The sequence below is a fragment of the Barbus barbus genome, assembly GCF_936440315.1.
Source record: "Barbus barbus genome assembly, chromosome: 31".
NCBI lineage: Eukaryota > Metazoa > Chordata > Actinopteri > Cypriniformes > Cyprinidae > Barbus > Barbus barbus.
Genome location: NC_136759.1, coordinates 20507264 through 20528067, shown reverse-complemented (window position 1 = coordinate 20528067; position 20804 = coordinate 20507264). Strand labels below are relative to the sequence as shown.

The 20804-nt window shown below is 33.3% G+C and overlaps 1 protein-coding gene across 3 annotated transcripts; it reads left to right on the top strand.

Annotated features, from left to right (window-relative positions):
• The first annotated feature begins 555 nt into the window (after window positions 1-555).
• LOC306851870 (transmembrane protease serine 4-like) lies at window positions 556-18913 on the top strand. Of its 3 annotated transcripts, XM_079388356.1 has the most exons (14): window positions 556-641; window positions 1426-1548; window positions 10042-10099; window positions 10251-10391; window positions 11673-11825; window positions 12070-12199; window positions 12860-12973; window positions 13200-13243; window positions 13606-13771; window positions 14923-15092; window positions 15772-15867; window positions 15977-16119; window positions 16205-16354; window positions 17360-18906. In XM_079388356.1, the coding sequence occupies exons 4-14, from the start codon at window positions 10280-10282 to the stop codon at window positions 17369-17371; spliced, it is 1290 nt and encodes a 429-aa protein (XP_079244482.1). In that variant the 5' UTR covers window positions 556-641; window positions 1426-1548; window positions 10042-10099; window positions 10251-10279; the 3' UTR covers window positions 17372-18906. The 3 variants fall into 3 exon arrangements, with proteins under 3 accessions (XP_079244482.1, XP_079244481.1, XP_079244480.1); XM_079388355.1 differs by lacking the exon at window positions 556-641 and having other exon boundaries at window positions 1234-1553; XM_079388354.1 differs by lacking the exons at window positions 556-641; window positions 1426-1548 and adding an exon at window positions 4702-5029 and having other exon boundaries at window positions 17360-18913.
• Window positions 18914-20804: the final 1891 nt, after the last annotated feature.

Here is a 20804-nt window from a genome sequence, read left to right as displayed (position 1 = left end):
ATGGATATAACTGATACGACACATTCCCTGTTTTTAATATCTGAAGAATTAATGCAACAGGACACAGCTGATCACTTAGAAAGACCTGTGAGGCAACTGTTCCAATACTTATGCTCACATCAGATAGAGGGATGAAACTCTAAAAGTGCTGAGCTTCTTAGTTGGTAAAACATGTATGTGTTGAATCACTCAATAATAAAATGTGACATTCTGTAGTTTTGTCTCATATTCATCTTTTAATCATATTTGTAAATGTCTTGACTCCACAGCCAACAGAGCAATTTTGTCTTTACTGTTCCAATACTTTTGGAGGGCACTGTATATATATATATATATATACTGTAGTTACAACCCTTTGGTTTGTATGCTCTCGTTTCTTTCTCTCTTTTGTTTTGAAAGTGTTTGTGTAGAGGTATGGTGCTGATTTGCTCCTGCAGGCTAATGACTGGCTCATCTTGATTGGTGCATTCGATTCCAGGCACACCTTAAAAGCCCTGATGTCACTTCCTTTGAGAGGGCTCTTTGCATTGTTGTGAGGAGAGAATTGTTGGTTTTGGTGACTGTGTGAGCGTGCGCATGATTAGATGAATTTTGACTGTTAAGAGTAATCATTGTTTGTTCTCTGAAAATAATTGCAGATTGTAAGTAGGAAACTGTTTGGTATTTTGACCCTATTGGCTGTTACTGACACTGATTTGGATTTCCCTTTTAACACTGTTTGCTTGAGCTTGTAAATAGTTTGCATATCATTGTAAATCTTGAGGGTTTGGGAAAGTAAAGAGTTTGACGCCATTATTGTTTATTGTAAACCTTTTTGATCTCTGTTTTTGGCTAGGAAGTTAGGGTAATATATTGTACTTCATTATCTTCATTGCTTCATACTTAATTATGATAATGAGACTCTGGACTGACATGAAACGCATGCAACTTTTACATAATATTATTATGTAATTTTTAATGCATATGCTGTATAATAGCTGGTTATTTATGACAATTTATAAAGTGCCTTATAACCTTTTTGATTGATACGTTTACTTTAACACTCAGATGTGTCCTGTGTAATTATTTATGCAAGTGAAGTAGAGATTCATATTCTAAGTTACTTTAGTTTTGCTGTAATGATTCAATACATCTATAAAAAAATACTTCCTTCCACACTAATTATGTGTAATATTCTGGTAACGTGGTAATCTGAGCCCATTTTCCTCCATATGAGATTTCAGGATATGAGTTGAGATATCACTACAAGAAAAATAAGAGCACTTCCTTCTATCTCGTTCTGCAGAATAACATATACCAAAAGATAACAAAGATATATGCACAATGAAGTTGGTGGGAAAAGGGAAAGACAGAGGCAAGGGTCAGTTATAAAGAGGCTTGATTCTGAAATGTATGTTTGTTTTGAAACTGGTTTGTCTCGTGAAGACTCATTACCATGAACACAGAGGACGAACGCAAAACAGTGGAAGATAGGATCTAACTCATCTTGCCAGTCTTCATCAACATCAGATCATTTTGGAGTACATATCAGGATTTTATTTTAAAACAGTAAGGTATTGCTTAGTTTTTCTATTGTACTTTTTTTTATTATTAATTTATATTAAATGTTAACTGAGGTTGCAGTATGCAAGACATAAACTTTTCCAAAAAAACATATGTACAGTAAGACAGCTGATATGATTAAGTTGCAAGATGTTTAAGGGAAATAGACTTGTAATTGTTATATGGGTTGTGATTAATAGCAGCATCATAATTAAAGTTAACTAAATTACATTTACTGTAAACTTTTAGTCAGTGTGTATTTGTATCATGCAGGATGTGAGTAGAGTGTTTCGCTTTACATGGGCGTAACAAGAAGTTTAAAAATAGAATTTTGCAAAAAACAATCAAGAAATAATTGATTACCAGATTTTCAGGGTCCATCCTTAACTTAGTAATTTAATTTAAATTAATTTTATTTTGTTTATTTTTGATTAAATATGTAAACCATTTTTTTTCCATTCCTCTCAATAGAATACTGTTCAATACATCAATAGATATGCTGTTTCAATACATGGCAATGTATGAAGTGCCTTATAACCTGTCTGGTGTTTATCTAAAACACTTATTCCAAAACTCCGATATTCTTCTGTGCAATTATTTATGTAAAACAAGAAGAGATTCACAACCTATTTAAATTTGGTTTTACTGTAACCATGAAACACATCTATGGACATTTTCTTATTTTTAAATTGATATTGTACACTATTCCAGTCATGTTAAGTACTGTAGTTTCAGCACATTTTCTGTATGTTAAATATCAGGATACTAATTTATTCCTTTCAGTCAGCTTGATCTGCTAAATATTACACTATATAGAACACAGTTTTTTTTTTTTTCACTCAGTGTTTTAGCTTTTAACCAGCACTGCTGTATGGCATTGGCTTTATAAATAGTGCTCTGTTTTAATTCCTATATGTATGTGTGTGTATGTTTATATATGTATAGCAGCCTAGCAACATTCTTATTTGTGTTCTCACCGGCGTTGTTTTTCACTTTCTAGCTCAGTTTAAGTAATTTGAAATACAAAAACAAAGTGAGTCATTGAGTCACATGGCACTTTAGTATCTCTACATCATAACAGTGGCTGAGCAACTTGCTTTGTAACGATGACAACCTCAACAACATGTTTAGCGAGGTAAACAGCTCTGGTCATGGCTAGTCAGTATGTTAAATAAAGGCCTTGTCATTGGAATTCATTACACAAAGTGTTCTAATGCAAGACTGAGATGCCAACCAGTATCATGGGTCATATTCATCAAGAGGTCACACTGACCTGACCCTAGCAGAAACATGATAATTTCCCCACTGAGAACATTCACAGAGAATATTTCCTCTACAAGTTTAGAGTCCTCTCTCTCTCTAAAGAAATAAATAAAAGTGATAAGCTCCAGGGTCAATTGATCATTGCTTTGGTTCACTTATTGATTATATAAATGGTTTATTGTTTGTTTACCAGTTTGAACTATAGCAACATTTAATGATTTGAGTTTAGAAAATGAGGTGAGATTGTTTCTATTTACTTCTCTGAAGTTTAATTCATGGCATGAATATTGCGTTTCTGGCATTATGATGTAAAATGTGAATGTAAGGGAATTTTTTTTAGTCATGTTGAGTAACTTTACTCCTAGAAGGAAGTAGTTTAAGACTCAATGTACTAGTTTTAGGCAGCTTACACCAGACCTGACAGGATTGCATTATCATTCATCTGTGAAGAAATTCATCTGTGAATCGCATGCAAGTGAAATTAATCTAACTGAATCAAATCAAATGAAAACATAATCAATTGAACCGAATTAAGTGTGAATCAGGATTCACAGTTCTGTCAGGTAGCATTTATGAAATTGATCTAAAGTGAAGTAAAATGAGTCCAATTTAATTTAATCGAATCAAATATATCAGAATATGACTTCACAGTACCGCTGACAGGTACTTTTTTCACTTCAGGAGTAAGGTAAAGTCAAATAAACCCCAAACAAACCAAACTGAATTGAATCAAATCAAACTGAATCAAACTGAAAATGTGCAAATGGTTTCACAGTCATAAACTTTACTCTTACAGGTAGCATTTTCAGTAATGAAGTTTTGTGAATTGAACTGAACCAAATTCAATCTAATCAAAGGAAATGAAATGTGAACCGAATCAAGTCAAATGTGAATATGGTTTTACAGTCATACATTTTACTCTTAGAGATATTGATTTTCTTATTGTAAACCAAACCAAACTGATTCGGATTTAATGAAATGTGACCCTGGACCACAAAACCAGTCGCACTGGTATATTGTATGAATATACAATATTCGGGTATGTTCCATGAATGTATTTTGTCAATTTTCTATCGTAAATATATCAAAACTTAATTTTAATAAAGTAGAATGAGTAATATGTGTTGCTAAGGATTTCATTTGGGCAACTTTAAAGGCGATTTGCTCAACATTTAGATTTTTTGATTTGATTTGCTCAGATTCCAGATTTTCAAATTTTCTCGGCCTAATATTGTCCTATCCTAACAAACCGTAAAGCTTAATTTTTCAGCTTTCAGATGATGTATAAATCTTAATTTTTAATAAAAGAAGACCCTTATGACTGATTTTGTGGTCCCTGGTCACAAATGCAAAAATTATTTCACAGTCATAAACTGTATACTGATAGGTAAAATGAAGTGAGCAAATTTATATGAAGTTACTCAAATCAAATCAAATGTGAAACCAGGTTCACCGTCATAAAAAGCATAACACTGACATGAAAACATTTAAACATTTAAAATATTCTTTTTAAAGAAGGAGGTCACTGAGTTATTACATATTCTTACAGGAGCAATGATACAGCAACATGAATGATAATATGACAAACCGGGAGATTCCTGATCTACATTAATAACTTATTTCATGAGCTGTCCTCATTAAAATATTTAAAATACAGCATAATTACAATGATAAACTACTCGTCATAGCCACCAAAATCTGTTTGAAAGAAGATCCGGGAAAATGAGGGTCATTTCCTGTATAAGAAAAGCTTTAAAAACTGTGCAGACAGAATCCCTGAACCCAGATTAACTTGTAATCCTGCTCAACCAAGTATAAGGTTTGGCCCCGTCTCAATGAGGAAGTGAATGCAGCGGGAGGAGCAACGTATCTAGGTGAGATGGGCGGTATCCTCTTACATAGGTGAGGGTTTTGATCGGGAGCAGGGAAACTCTAAATAAATCTGCACAAGACAGAGGCTGGATAGGTGGAAATTTTGCAGCGTAGAGAGTTTGAAACAGCATTAGGGCAGATCAGGTAACAGTAATTGTAAAGTGAAAGACAAGACGAGGAAGAAGTTACAGAAAAGGAAAAAAATTGTGCATTAAGAAAAGGAAGGTTGCAGTAAGAGGTGTCTTCTTTTGGCATAGAAGTGGCTTCTGTGGTCTCCACTGGTCAGCCTACTGTGTTCTGTACGGCCGGCAGATTGCAGGAACACGTCAACAGCAGTGATAAAGCCATGAGGGTGAGTGTGAACTGACTCGTCCTACTCAAAGAACAAACTAATGTAGAACAAAGATAAGCAGGATATTTACTTTGCTGAATACTAGGTTGACAAGTGTAGACTGTGTTGTTGTGTGATTTTGAGAAGAGAATTAACTTTTGGATGTCATGGTTGGATCTGTCGAGAACTGTGCGATTATTGTACATTTGCTATAATCTTGCACCAATCTTTATGCCATGCCAAACTCATTTGATTTACAATCATATGGACAGCAGATAAATTATTATTATAAGGAGTAGCTATTAAAATGTCAATAGTTCATTCAAATATAGCCTATATGTTTATAAAACAGTTGCGTTCCTTGCTACATCCGTCATGTTGTCATTATCATGTGATAACGTAAATGACTAGCTGCATTTTCATTACTTCTCTCCTGTGGCCTCATGGGATAATCAAGTGTCTATCAGATATGCACTCACCAGAAATAGTAGGACTTTTCACTTATGTTTTATGAATTTGAACTTTGTTAACATACTGTTTTAGCAGGATACTATATAGCAGGGCTGTCCAAACTCGGTTCTGGAGGGCCGGTGTCCCGCAGAGTTTAGCTCCAACCCTAATTAAACACATCTGAAGCAGCTAATCAAGCTCTTACTAAGCATACTAGAAGCTTCCATATAGGTGTGTTGAGGCAAGTTGGAGCTAAACTCTGCAGGACACTGGCCCTCCAGGAACGAGTTTGGACAGCCCTCTTATATAGTATGCAGTACAACCAGTCTGTGTGTTAGTAATGGGGATTTTTTTGGTGACTTTCTGCAGGTTACATTGTTAGGCCAGTAAGTGGCAAGTGACTGTTTTTGTTATTCATTCAATCGATTAATTCAAGGAACGGAACAACGTTTTAAAATTGAGTCATTGAATCATTCACTTAAGTAATTAATTAAAAAATGAATCACTATGGAACGTGACTATGAATGAATCATTGAATAATCTACTCAACATACAGTATTTATTCCAAAACATAGACGAGACACTTCTAGTGTGTGTTGGTGTTTGGTTTGGCTGCGTTTGGAACTATTTTCATTGGTGGATGAGCAGTAACAAAGTGTCTGGTTGCCTCTAAAATGTAAGTTACACAATATTAACTTCTTATAGTAACACTTTATTTTATGGACGACTATTAACTGGCATGCATATTACTAGCAATTTGGCTGTTTATTAGTACTTATAAAGCACATATCAATGCTTTATTCTGCATGACCATAATTTAGATTCAACACCTTAGCAACTACCTTACTAATTATTAATCTGCAGCAAATTAGGAGTTTACTGAAGCAAAAGTCATTAATGGTTAGAAAGTGTGCCTTAAAAAAAAAAAAAAAAACTTATTAGAAACAGCACAAGTCATTGTTTTTAGTTCTGGTGGGATGGTTTTGATTTGGTAAAGGACGTTTGGATGCATCTAGCAATAAAACAAATCCTTAATATATTTATTTAGTCATTTATTTAGTCATTTTGCAGATGCTTTTATCCATAGTGACTTACAAATGAATATATAGTGCAGGAGTAATCACAGCCATACAGCTTTAACTTGTGGATGTGATAGGCTATTGTAAACTGTGTTGATTTGTTTTATGCTTTGTTTAGAGTATATGGTGAATACACATGAAATATTCATGTTGGTTCAAAAGTACCTGCTTTACATTTCAGTCATTTGAACAGGCCTGGTTCCTATTGCAAGGTGCAAGTGAGATTAGAATGCCTGAAGTTTTAACTGCAAAAACTTTAATAACAAGTGGATGCTGCACACTGGTGGTGGTTGAGGAGAGACCCCCCCCACATGATTGTAAAGCGCTTTGGGTGTATAGCAATACACAATAAAGCGCTATATAAATGCATCATTCATTCATTCATTCAACAAATGATTGGCTACAGTGTGAAAGAAGCGGTTGGGTTGGCATGTGTAACTAATCTGCATTGGCATGAGTTGACTTTGATACTTTCTCAACTGAGAAATCTCTTTTGGGTCTGTCAGGTATAATGTTCCTCTGGTCTCCTCAGGGGACGTGAAGTTGATTGTTTTTTTACTTGAATATACAGTAACAACACTTGGCATAGCATGGAGTCAATAGTTGCTGGAGTATGACTAGATCTCTTTCACAAAGCAATAGTACCAGACCGAGCTGTAAAAAACAGTATGAGTATATATCCTGATATTCTGGAAGGGGCGGACAATGTTAAAGGACAAAACATTTAAGCTGTCCATCATTTTCTTGCCTGGCATTGTGCTTTTGTGCAATTAATTGTTGTAATTTCATAGATTCTAATCAACTATCACTCGTCTAAAACAGGCATGATCCTGTTTTGCAAGCTTATACTTCCCTTTTCTCCTGTTTTGTCTTGGTTTAGATATTTTGTTGTTAACATTTATCAGTGAACGTTTGAATACTTTTACTATCCTTATTGTTTGCATCCTGGTTTCTCTCTGCCCAGATCTCATTTTGTGATAATGACCCATTTACATGATGTTGCACTTTCAGTCTCTGTCTCTCAAAGAGCTTTCAATGGTTTCGGTATTTGTTGAAAGGGGGATTCAAATTCCAATATCAACCTTTCAGTTTGAATTTTATTTGCACTCTCACCAATATATAATTTCACCATAATTTCTTACAGTACAATGCTTAAACCATTGCAGACGATAGGTCATTTTCTACAACAAATTACTATGAAGATTACCATATTGTACTGCAATGTTGAATAATATTGCAAATAGTTTAATTATGATGATTGCTGCTCCCTTTGGCTGTGATCTTTGACCTATGGTTGATGTTTAATGTGTTGAAGTATGTTAATAAAATAATTTTATAATCAATATAGGGTGGATTTAAATACTGTTTTTGTGTTGTCATCTGCAGTGAACTATGAGTTGTCAACCAGGCATGAACACTCAGTGTACAAAAAATTCAACTGGCTCCAAAGGGAGCAGCAATCATCATGATTAAACTATTTGCAATATTATTCAACATTGCAGTGCAATATGGTAATATATATATATATGAAACAATGAAACAAATCTATGAAACAAAGGAGTGTCCTGAGGAATTGCCTTTTGGGAAAAGCCATTATCAAATCTCTTTTGATATTAGAAGACAAATGTATGTTTAAGGTGCGTCATCTCATTGTAGTTGATAAATTAAGCAGAAAGAAGAACACACCCCAAAAGTAAGTCTATATTGAAAACACAATGTATGCTGCATTGTGAATGCTTTGTGTCAGTACAACTCCATCGTGTGAGAAGTCAATCATGTCGCTCTAACTTGTTATATGCACACATACAAACAACCGCAAATTCAGAAGCTGTCACACCCCATTCTTGACCTCAATTCATAGGGTTTATTAGTGAAACTGAAGTGTGGCTAATCAGTTTGTGACTCCTAATGGCTGTGTTTAGAGGCTCATTAGATGGGAATAAGTTCCATAAGTTATAGGCTGCTATTAAACTAAACTGGAATTTGGATCATTTGTGTTTGGATCAATTTCTGTTACACTGTGCCATTATTTCCAAATTACCATTAAAATACCGTTTTCGAAAAAGACATTTCTATTATTTCTCTCTAAACAAAATTTAACAAAGGAATATATATATATATATATATATATATATATATATATATATATATATATATATATATATATATATAAAATCCTGGCAACATCTTGGTTGCTAAATGCGCTGAAATTGCACATTCCATAATGATGAAAAAGAAAATCTGACTCATTTGTTCTTTGACTGTAACGTTGTACAATTCTGGGTACTTGCAAATAAATTGGATCTGTCTATCCAGTTTATATTTTGTTTGGCAAATTTTATATTGTCCACTTATCGCAAATGTTTAGTAAAATTGTCTTAAATATTAGAGGGATAGTTCACCCAAAAATGAAAATTCTGTATTTTAATTACTCACCCTCATATAATTCCAACAACTTTATTCAAGAATTTATTTTCTTCCGACTGACAGGGAAGAAAATAAATCATTATTTTTGTATTCCCGTAGCTTCATAAAATTAAGGTCAGAAAGCTCTCGGATTTCATGAAAAATATCTTAATTTGTGTTCCAAAGGTGAACAAAAGTCTTGCGTGTTTGGAACGATATGAGGTTGAAGAATTTGCAATTTGGCTGAACTATCCCTTTAAATATCAACATTTGTGTACGATATTATATCTTCTCAAATTCCCCATAAACTTTATTTTATTTTTGTCTTGATGCATGCAGTAAATCTCAACAGAAATCTATGCTATTGTGCATAGCATCAATAAATCAATACAGTAGTAACGACATATTAAAAGTTATTTCCATTAATGAATTTAAATGGCAGCTTTTACTGAATAAACTTACAATACAGCACATGAATATTACTGTAAGTCACACTTTTTTCCTTTTTCAAATAAGGCTTTTTTTCATTCAGGTCTATTATTGTCTTCTCCGACAATAATAAAATATGTGTTAATCTGGAGAGTCTCATGTTCTTGTCAAGACAAGATGCATGTTTGTTATTTGATGGGGTGTTTTGAGTGATAGAGCTGTCTGGAATAATCCGTTAAACTGATACTAAGTGTTAGTCACTGTTTTGACTAGTAGGTTGATGTTAAAGTTTCACCTCACATTCACAAATGAGACAATTCTAGTTTATTTAACCTCTATAATATATGCACATAATATCGCCATCTATCATCTCATTAACTTCCTGCGGTCTGCTGCTGAAACTCAGAGTGTAATAAATGCAGCTACTGTTTATTTCTTGCTGCAGGTAAACAGCGGCCTACATGTTTAAGCTGAGTAGGATGGTTTGCAAGGAAGTGTGTGAGATTTCAAGAAAAAACTTGGAAGAAAAATCCCTTGTGACACATTGAAAGCGATACAGAAAACTGCAGCTGAGTCATAAAGCTTTAGGGGATTGTGTGTGTGAAAGAAATAACGAAATAGCCTCTCACTTTCTTTTTCCTCTTTTGTCTTCCTCATTCTCGTTCCCAGACTACAGTTCAGGTTCCTGAAGAGAACACCAGACCCTTAAACCCACCACAGCAACAAGGTACAGTGTTTAGGGTAGCTGATCTAATGTATCACCTGATTTATCAGTAGAGTAAATACCCCCCGTTGCAATACTCATGATTTAAGTGGGTGTATTACGAGAAAGACACAACACTGCTCTGATTTCCACTGATTTTCATATTCTCCTCCAGCGGCTCGGCCCGGAAAGCACAGAAAACCCATGACGGCTCCAAAGACTCAGGCGGTGAAAAGGCCAAACAGGAAAAAGATCATTGTTACAGTCCTGTCGGTGGTGGTCGTACTGGCCATTGTGGCTGTGGCTGCTTTCTTCAGTAAGTTCTAGGTCATTTTAACCCCGTCTGGATTTCATTTGAGCACACATGATAAGAAAATGATGGAGGCTGAGGCTAGTTGTCTTGCTCCAGTGAGTATTTCTCAGGGCAGGATTATGTCTCAAATTAAAAAAAGCAATCTAAAGACTTGGCTACTTTAAAGTTATCGGACAGTTCCAATGATTCAATTAAATGAACAAGCATGTAGTCTTATTAGACTGTATGGGGCAAGTTGTCACACTGAAATCTGTCATTAAGCAGCCTATATATCACAGTTTAAACAGTAAAACACGTTTGAAAGGAAAAAAAATATATATGTAACAGCATGCAGACATATTGAATGATACACTTAAACATCATGTACATAGCATTGAAAACATAACTCCAATTAATGCATTGTATAAATGTTTAAACTTTAAAGCATGAAAACTGCAATTAATATATTGTATAAAAGTCTAATATTTTAAATGTGAAAACTGTAATATATATAGCAACAATTGTATGAATTAATAACACCGAAACATTTGAAAACGGCAATTAAATATACTGTATAATTTATACCTTTTAACATGTAAATATATACAATCCAAAGTAAATAATGCATTGTACAAATATATATATATATATATATATATATATATATATATATATATATATATATATATATATAATTTTTTTTTTAAATACTGAACATTTGAATTAATACCTTGTATGAATTTCTACATTACTGAATAAACTTACAATACAGCGCATGCATCATTACATTATTTGCTGTAAATATGACTGCTATAAATGTATAAGATTTTCAACGTGAAGTTATAATGAATCTATTTTATAACATTTATAACATTTAAAATTTTTACATAAAATAAAATAAAATAAAATAAAATAAAATAAAATAAAATAAAATAAAATAAAATTAAATTAAATTAAATTAAATTAAATTAAATTAAATTAAATTAAATTAAATTAAATTAAATTAAAAATCATGTCCTGAGAATACAGTTCAACTAAGATGCAGTCCTCTTCAGTGTTTGTTTTTACTGTGAGGGAAATTGACCTACTCTTTCCTGTTTATAACTGTTCACACCTTCACTTTTCGCAATAAAAATTAGTCACAAATTGACAAGTCTGATCTTCTCATCAGCGACAGTTATTTAGTCACTCCTTTGACCGTTGTGACTCAAGAAACATAAACAGACTGATTCATTTAACCTCATTGCTGTTTGCTTTTTTAATAACAAGTGCTGTTTTTACTCTTTCTTCCTCTTCATGAAACAGTCAAGCAGTTGCTCGAGAGCAAGTATTATTTTTGCTCAAAGTCAGTGAAGTTTATTCCGCTGGAGAAGGCCTGTGATGGGAAGGAGGACTGCAGCGGAGCCGAAGATGAGTCATCCTGTGCCACAAAGTTTGGAGCCAACTCTACCTTCCCCCGTAAGACAGACAGACACACACACACACACACACACACCTACCTGCTCATCAACATCAAGCACTGCTAGAACCTGTGTGTCTGGTTTCAAGATAAACAAGACAAATCCCCCAACCTAACCTTCTTTCTGTCTGATTTCCTGAATGTCAATATTATGTTAAAAGACTATATAAATATATATATATATATATATATATATATATATATATGAATTTTAAAACGTTTTCTCTGTGTCTGTCTCCACAGTACGGCTGATGACAACACGCAATGTGCTGCAGATATTCAGGCCTGATGAGAATAAATGGAAAAGTGTATGTGCAGACAGTTTCACTCAACAACATGCTGAGACTGCGTGCCAACAGCTGGGCTACTCAGCGTGAGTTTTGGCCCACAAAACACAGTGTCATTTCACACGACAACTTCCTGTTTCAACAAGAATACATCAATACCCGAAGTTTGCAACACTATTTGATTTAGAAAATTAAATTAGAATAATTCTATTGTTTGAGATGCCAATGGCTTTATTAATATATATATATATATATATATATATATATATATATATATATATATTAGTTTTTAGTTCTATATTTTCTGTTTTCATTTTTAGTTTTAGTAATTGTGTTGTGTGTTTTAACCATTCATATTAGTTTTGTTTTTTGACAATGTGAATATGAATACATAAAAAAATGAAAAAATGAAATACTGAAATAAAACTAAATAAAATGAAATCTAAATTAATAAAAATAATAAATGATACATATATAATTTATTCAGTTTTAGTTTTAGTTATTATAATATAGTTTATAGTTTATAGCTAGTTTCAAGCAGCTGACTGAAAGAAAATCAGCTTTTTTCATATTTTATTTCATGAGTTGTATATTTCAAGAAACAAAAGTTTTGAGGTTTTAGTTTTAGTTAACTAATATCTGTCTTTGATTAAAACCTGTAAACATTTTAGACTGCTAAATACATGTAAGAATACAGCCCATCATTTGATCTCAATGTCATTGTCTCATACTTTTTCTGTTTTTAGTAAACCCACTTTCAGCATAGTTCAAGTGGGTATTTTACCAACTAATCTGAAGATGTCTTTCTGTATGGTGGGCTCATCTAAACCCCAGACTTTCCAGTCGACCGTATCAGATCTGTGAGTAGATTTATACACCGTACATATGTACATGCAGTGGCTGAGCACTTTTGAAGCTAAACATTTCAGAAAAAGAAGCATCAATTTAGATAATGTATTTGGCATTTTTAAGTCAAATGTTAAGTATGAATTAAGTTTCCTCATATTTTGGGGGGCTGCTGTAGCCATTAATATTTTTGGTTGTAAGCATTCTCACATTCTCTCATGTTTTTTCTCTCTTTCTCAGCAAATTATGCAGCCAGGGAACAGTCGTCACGTTAACATGCTCAGGTAAATATGGAATTCAAATTCAACAGCCAATTATGGCTTTATCAATAATGAAGCAAACAGCACAAAACTAGCAATACGACATTAGAGGTGTGTTCAGTTATTTGGCCCGGGCTATTTAACATGCTAAAACATGTTTAAAAAGAAAGAGAACAAGATGAGAACTGCGGACATGTAGCTTCATATTTGGTTAAACTATCCCTTGTTAGGAACGACATATATTGATATATTTATTACATATTTGTATTGTTAAATTTTATTGGAACATACAACTTTACTATCATATATTAATTTCTTATGATGACAGGCACATTTTGTGAGTGTGAGTTCTGTTTTGATTTATTATCGGCTGTTTTATTTTGCAGCAGAGTGTGGGTTGTCCAGAAACCAGGACCGGATTGTAGGAGGACAGGATGCTGTCATTGAGAACTGGCCGTGGCAGGTCAGCCTGCAGAACATCGGTCAGCACACCTGTGGAGGGTCACTGGTGTCTCCGCACTGGATTGTGACTGCGGCCCACTGCTTCAGCGGGTGCGTGTGTAAAATACTCTTACAAAGCAAATGCATCTCTTTAACCCTGTAGATCACAGAGGCATTTCATTCAATCTGCGGTGCAGGAATGTATAGATTTTTTATCAAAGTGATTTAATTCAAAATATGAATACTTTATTATTATTAATAAATGTATTATTATTATTACAACTATTTTATTACCTAATTAACCTTATTAACCTTGTCAAGTCCAAGTCAAGTCCTAGATAGACCATCTATCTATCTATCTATCTATCTATCTATCTATCTATCTATCTATCTATCTATCTATCTATCTATCTATCTATCTATCTATCTATCTATCTATCTATCTATCTATCTATCTATCTATCTATCTATCTATCTATCTAAACAACAGCAACAACAACAATAATAATAATAATTATAAAAATGACAACAATAATAAATGTATGAATATATCTATAATTAAACAGCTAAACAAACAATATCTAATATATTAGATATTGTTTGTTTAGCTGTTTAATATTATTAAATAAACAGGTTTATTTAATAAAAACTTAATAATAATAATAATTATTATTATTAATATTAATATTAACTTTAAAAATAATTTAACATTTATATAGTACTATTTCTATTTTTATTTTAGCGCTTTACATTGTATGAGGGTATATATAATATAATATAATATAATATAATATAATATAATATAATATAATATAATATAATATAATAGTAAATACAACAAATAAAAACAAATTAAGGACTAAACTAGTTATAATTTATTTAAATATATATGTTTATATAAATTAATTATTTTATTATACAATTATAATCTTTCAAAATGTATATTTACAGTCACAAGTAGCTGTTACATTTGGAAAGCATGAGTTATGGAAGTCAACATGTTTTTATCATTAACTTCAAAGATTTGTTAATAAACTCAATTCGTTTCTTAAAATCATTCATAGCCCTAACAAGTTCTGCCGGATTGAAAACTGTGCTGTACGTCATTCATTATTCATTGTGCAAAAAAAGAACAACTCAGTACTGAATTGTTTGCGTCTCACTTGACGCATAAATTTAAGTTTTGTAAATAGAACTAATACAGGGTGTTTCTTAGATGAGTAAAGTTTTTTAGAAGGTCACATTGCTCTTCTCTTCTTCAGAGAGGGTAAGAAGGCTGTGATCCGATGGAAGGCAGTCTCTGGAAACACATACCTGGGCACTGCTGGAGCTTCTTCTGTGGACAAGATCATCCTCCACAAAGATTACATCTCAGGACGCAACGACTACGACATTGCCATGATACGACTCCAGTACCCCATCACTGTGGGAGGTACATCAGTGCACACACACACACACACAGATACACACACACACACTGTTGGACTCCAAAAACTCAAGATGACTAAATATGATCAGAGTCAAAACCCAGAAAGTTTGACTTACTTTTAAACTCGACACAACAGCATGCCATAAAAATGCATTCTCATCAGTCTTTTTGTATGTGCTTATGATGTACTTGTACTGTGCATAAGAGCGGACTTTATTTATTTATTATTATTATTATAATGCTGTAGTAATTGACATTATTATTATTATGTCAGTTACTACAGCATGATGATGATTATAACAATAACAACAACAACAACAACAATCATTCTAATAATTTAATTCATAAACAGCAATGTACATAAAAACTTTTTGGAGTGTGCTAAATAGTTAATCAATATCAATAAATTTGAGTTCACAGTATTTCTGGTAAAATACATTTAGTTTCTTAAGAAAACAGAGCAATATGTTCATAACAATAATAATTTGATATCAATTTATACATTTTATACAGTATATTATATTATATAGTATATTATCAAATGTTTCCCTATAATTTTACCATCGGTACATCCCTTCAATTCTTCAAGGTCAATGTTTTATGTTATCTTTTGATCATGCAAAATGGTACTAATGTCTGTCATTTTATATACTAATATACTATTTTTTAATATCACATTCAGAATCCCGTAGGCCAGTATGTCTGCCACCTCAAGATCTTGGCCTCAAAGGAGGAGATAGTTTAGTTGTGACCGGCTGGGGCCATGTGACAGAAAAAGGTTCCTTGCTTTTTTCCTCTCTAATATAAGTCTTATATTATTAGACTCAGTTTCCATCAAATACCTCTAATACCACAAACTTTAACTTTATCTGGGTGTTTTCCTGCAGGAGCTTTGTCTCCAAAGTTACAGAAGGCTCAGATCCCTCTTATAGACCCAGCCCAGTGCTCAAGTCCCACAGTGTACGGCGCTTCTGTCACTCCCAGGATGATCTGCGCAGGTTATCTGACAGGAGGAGTGGATGCGTGCCAGGTAAGTCTTATTCTTTTCTGTGCACCATTAGTTAAAACGATTGCCATGTGATTAGAATAACATTTGTATTTTTTCTCTCTCTAAGGGTGATAGCGGCGGTCCTTTGGTGTATTCATACGGCCGCTGGATGTTGGTGGGTGTTGTGAGCTGGGGTTTGGGTTGTGCCAGACAAGATCGTCCTGGTGTTTACACTAATATGGACCAGATGCTCGACTGGGTCCATTCAGTCATGCAGGTATGAGCATATTGTTCTGGAAAAACTCTGAAATTGCATGCTTGCTCAAAACCTATTTTACGACAGCTAAAAAAAAAGGATGTTCGAATAAATATAGTTTGAATATTTATGGAAGCTTGTTTCAGAATTGCAAGATATAAACTCAAAATTGCAAGATATAAACTTTAAATTTTCTGAAAAAAATCACAACTGCGAGCTATAATCTCAGAATTCTCACTTTTTTTCTTGCAATTCCGAGCAATTCTATATTTCGTAAACAAATAAATGATCGCAATTCTGACCATTTTTTTCTTACAATTGTCAGAATCGCGAGGAAAAAAGTGAACTGATGTGAACTCAGAATACCACGCTTATGAGAAAAAAGTCAGTAACGTGAGATATAAACTCGCAAATGTGATAAAGTCAGAATTGTGAAATAAAAAGTGGCAATTACCTTTTTAATTTATCATTGTGTGGTGGAACAGAATTTTGAGGTATTAACTCGGAATTGCAAGGAAAAGGTAATAATTCGGGGTTTATCTCACAATTCTAAGTTTATATCTTGCAATATTGAGTTTCTATCTTTTTTTCTCTGAATTGAGAGTCAGAATTCAGAATTGTGAGATAAATTCACGAATCCTCTCTGGTACTGTTTTTTTTAATACTATGAATTAATTTATTTCTATTATCATGTAACGTTTAGTATGGAAATAGGCATATTCAGACACAGAGTGTGTGTCCGTGTACACACTGTAAATAATAAAAAAAATAAGGTTGGGCAAACTTAAAAGTTTAAGGCAACCAGCTTCAGCAGATTTTTGAGTTTTCTCAACTTATATTTTTTAGGAAATTTCTCAACTTTTTGTTGTTTAAACTTAAGACAAGAAGTTGAGCAACCTCAAAAATCAGCTGAAGCCGGTTGCCTTAAACTTTTAAGTTTGGGCACTTGGGGCATTTTTCTTTTATTAACAGTGCACCTACTAAAAGTAGAAGTGTGGAATACTCATGGTTGTTTGTTGTCTTCAGGAGTACCAGTGAGTCTGGGATGGAGAAAAAAAAAACAGTAAAACCCACAGCACAGATGCACAGAGATCTTCGGTCCTCAGAAGGAAGATATTCTACTGAAGATATATTGATTCACACAGATTTGTGGAGGAAACGCTGTGGGAGTTCTGCTCAGGGTCTTAAAGGTGCCATGAGAAAGATTTTGCACACTCAAATATATCATGTATGTATATAATGAGAACACATATGTTATCTTTTGTGGATCTACCACTTTTTTTGGGACAACAATGCAATCTTAAAGGAACAGTTAGCCCAAATAAAATGGCAATTCTGTCATCATTTACTCACCCTTATTGCTCCGAGTCAGTAAGACTTTCTTACTTTTGTGAAAAACAAAAGATGTTTTGTAGAATGTTCAAGCTGCAGAATTCTTAGGAAAAAAAGGTTCCAAATGGCCGTTTTATCACAGTTATACCATTAGAAAAAATATTTTTGGTTCCCTAAAGAACCTTTCAGGGAACAGTTCTTAAAAGGAGCTTTTTTTTTCTTCTTCGTATGAAGAACAATTTAATAATCTAAACAGTATTTTTATTTATTCCATTATATTGTTATTTTTCCCACTGAAGAACCTGTTTTTTTTTTTCAATGGAAAGATTCCATGGACGTTAAAGGTTCTGTCTTGGAACTATATTTAAGAACCTTTATTTTGAAGAGTTGCAGGGTCAGTCAAGTTCCAAAATTGACAAAAATATAAGCCAAGACTTTTGAAGTCATGATAACTTTGTGTCTGGAACACACTACAATTTAAAGTTGATATCATGCCATTTGCGTTTATTGTATGGAGAAGAGCAGCTTGAACGTTATGCTACATTTCTTCCTTTGAGGATGAATAAATAAAAATAATAAAAAAAAGATGAGCTGTACCTTTAAATCAAAGTGACGTCAAATGCACACTGAGACAATAGCCACAAGAGGGTGCTGTTTTTCTCCTTTGTCTATACTGTTGTGAGGTTTTATGACTTATATATAAAGCCAGTGCTCATTTACTCTGCCAAAAACCATGGTGCCTTTGAAACGCTTAACAAATCGTACATAAATATGTATGACAATTTATGACATCAGTTACAGAGGCCAACTGTTTTTGTACAGACTGGGATTAAGCGCTCAAAAGAAGGGCGACACCTCTGCTGTTTGTATACGTGAACATCACAAATTTCCCTTTGTGGGTTAGTATTAAATTCGAAATGAGTCACATTCAGACTCATCTGGCCTTTGATATTTGTTCAGAAAACATATTTAAGCTGCACACAAAGCTAAGATATGTCATTCAACCTGTTTTTCTTGTCAATGTCTTTTAACTTATGAATGTTGTTTTTTTTTTACTCAGGGTGGATTCAAGTAATTGGGGCTTTGTTGACAGTCATCTCAGTGTCAAAAAAGTCGCCTGCTTTATCTGAATTCACCCTACTTGGGAAAGTAAAGGATATTTTTTTGTAAATACTGTACAGATTTGTGCTTGTCATGTCAAATGCATTATTATTATTATTATTATTAAAGTGAAGAGTGGTAAACAGCAAGTTTGGTCAATGACTCCACAACCAGCAAACAAACACAACTAGTAATGCTTTTTTGCAAACCTTTATTTCGCATAGTGATATATTCATTAGTTTATTAGTTAATTCTTTACAATCCAGAGAAATCTACTGAGGTGCATAGTTATGACAAGGGAATATGACAGGTGTTGGTACAAAGGGAAGCTGTACATACATGTTTTTAATGTTCTTTTTTTTCAGAGTATACATGAAGTGTCTGTAAGTGTTTAAAGTGCTCAGTCAGAGCCAATAATCACAAAACTAGTATTCAAATGCTATCCATTCAGACCTTTTTTTGCCTATTATTTAGCCAGTTCCTTTATAAACGTACATAAGAGGGAGTTCTCCTGGGTGCACTGATGGGTGGTACAGCAGGGCTTGTGTTTAAGTAGCTTAGATAGTTGTATATTTAGGCTGTTGTCTTGGTTTACATAAAGGAATAAAATCTCTTAAATTTGTCTAGACTATGTGATGCACAAAGAACGCTTGTGCACGCCCGTAGAATACAAACTTTAAAACTCTACATTTGTCCTTATACAATGGCTAGGTTTGGATTAGCATGCTAGCATACTACTAGTACTAGTTTTGCAGTATGCAATATGTAATTTTCAACATGTATGGAATTCCTACTAGCCTACATTTGCTCACATGTTAAATTTTAACAAAAATGTTGTTTTATTACTATTAAAATGGGTTTTGGTAATTGAAATGAAGCTGAAATAAAGTAAAAAAAACTGAATACTGAGTACTAAAATGGCTTACATTTAATACATAAAATAAAGCTAAATGGAATTAAAACTACCACTATTAGTACTATAAAATAAAATAAAATAAATATGACAAAACCAGATTACTAAAACTTAATCTAAAATTGAAACAAAAACTGGGGTTGCCAGATCTGCAAAACAAAACCAGCCAGTTGGTAATCAAAACTAGCCCAAATGTGTTATATAATGCTAAAATACCACTGTATACAGCAGAGCATATGGTGTAGAACGTGGTACCCCACAATGCAATGCGCACACCATGACACAATGTGCACTTTCTTTTTTTCTGTGAGAATAGTTTTCCTGGAATAATTTCTGCTAGTTTTTACAAAGATATATATTTTATTTACAATATGATAACTGGATTCCATTTAGTGAATTGAATGTAAGATTTAATTCAGTCATGTGACAAAAGTGAAGCATATTGCATACTGTTTTACACACTATTTTTAAAACGCAGACACTATTCAATATATACTGCGCAGTATGCAGTACGCAGTATACTAATTTGCGATTCCAAACATAGCCACTGGAATCCTTGATTATTTAAAAATGTTGGAAGTCTTAAAATCCACTAGAGGGAGACAGAGCGTCTTGGAATGTGTTGGAGCACATAGCAGTCCTCGCACTCTCTTGGCTTGGCAGTGAGAGCGAGTCACCCAGGCAGTGAAATCCAGTTTTTTTGAAACCCATTATTTTGTAAGTCTACTTTACAAAAGGTCAATCTGTTCCTGAATGGGATCAGATCGGAGAGAGCCAAACTCTCAAATGAATATAGTACAATACTTTTAAAAGAGTGCAAGTGGTTTTGGACATCCCACGTAAGTACAGTATAACAAATTATCACTGCAAAATAGAGGAATAATTGTGCATATAAAGCACATTTTATATTTCATATCTCATATTTTCTTTCTATCAAGATCAAGCAACCTGCCTGAAAATGCAGTTGTACATATTTACCTTAAATTAGTAATTGTAACATGTGGCATGCATTAAAGTAGGTTGAATTTATACAGCCTTCCAGTGTAAAGAACTTAATACTATGTAATATGTTGGCCGGTTTGAAAGATTTAGCTTTTTTATGATAGAAAACAGACATATCCCTTC

Excerpts from the sequence above, each read along its gene's own strand:
- LOC306851870 (XM_079388354.1), top strand. Across the intron at positions 13,244-13,605 it reads CGTCACGTTAACATGCTCAG|CAGAGTGTGGGTTGTCCAGA; the intron begins GTAAATATGGAA and ends TTTATTTTGCAG. Across the intron at positions 15,093-15,771 it reads GTACCCCATCACTGTGGGAG|AATCCCGTAGGCCAGTATGT; the intron begins GTACATCAGTGC and ends TATCACATTCAG.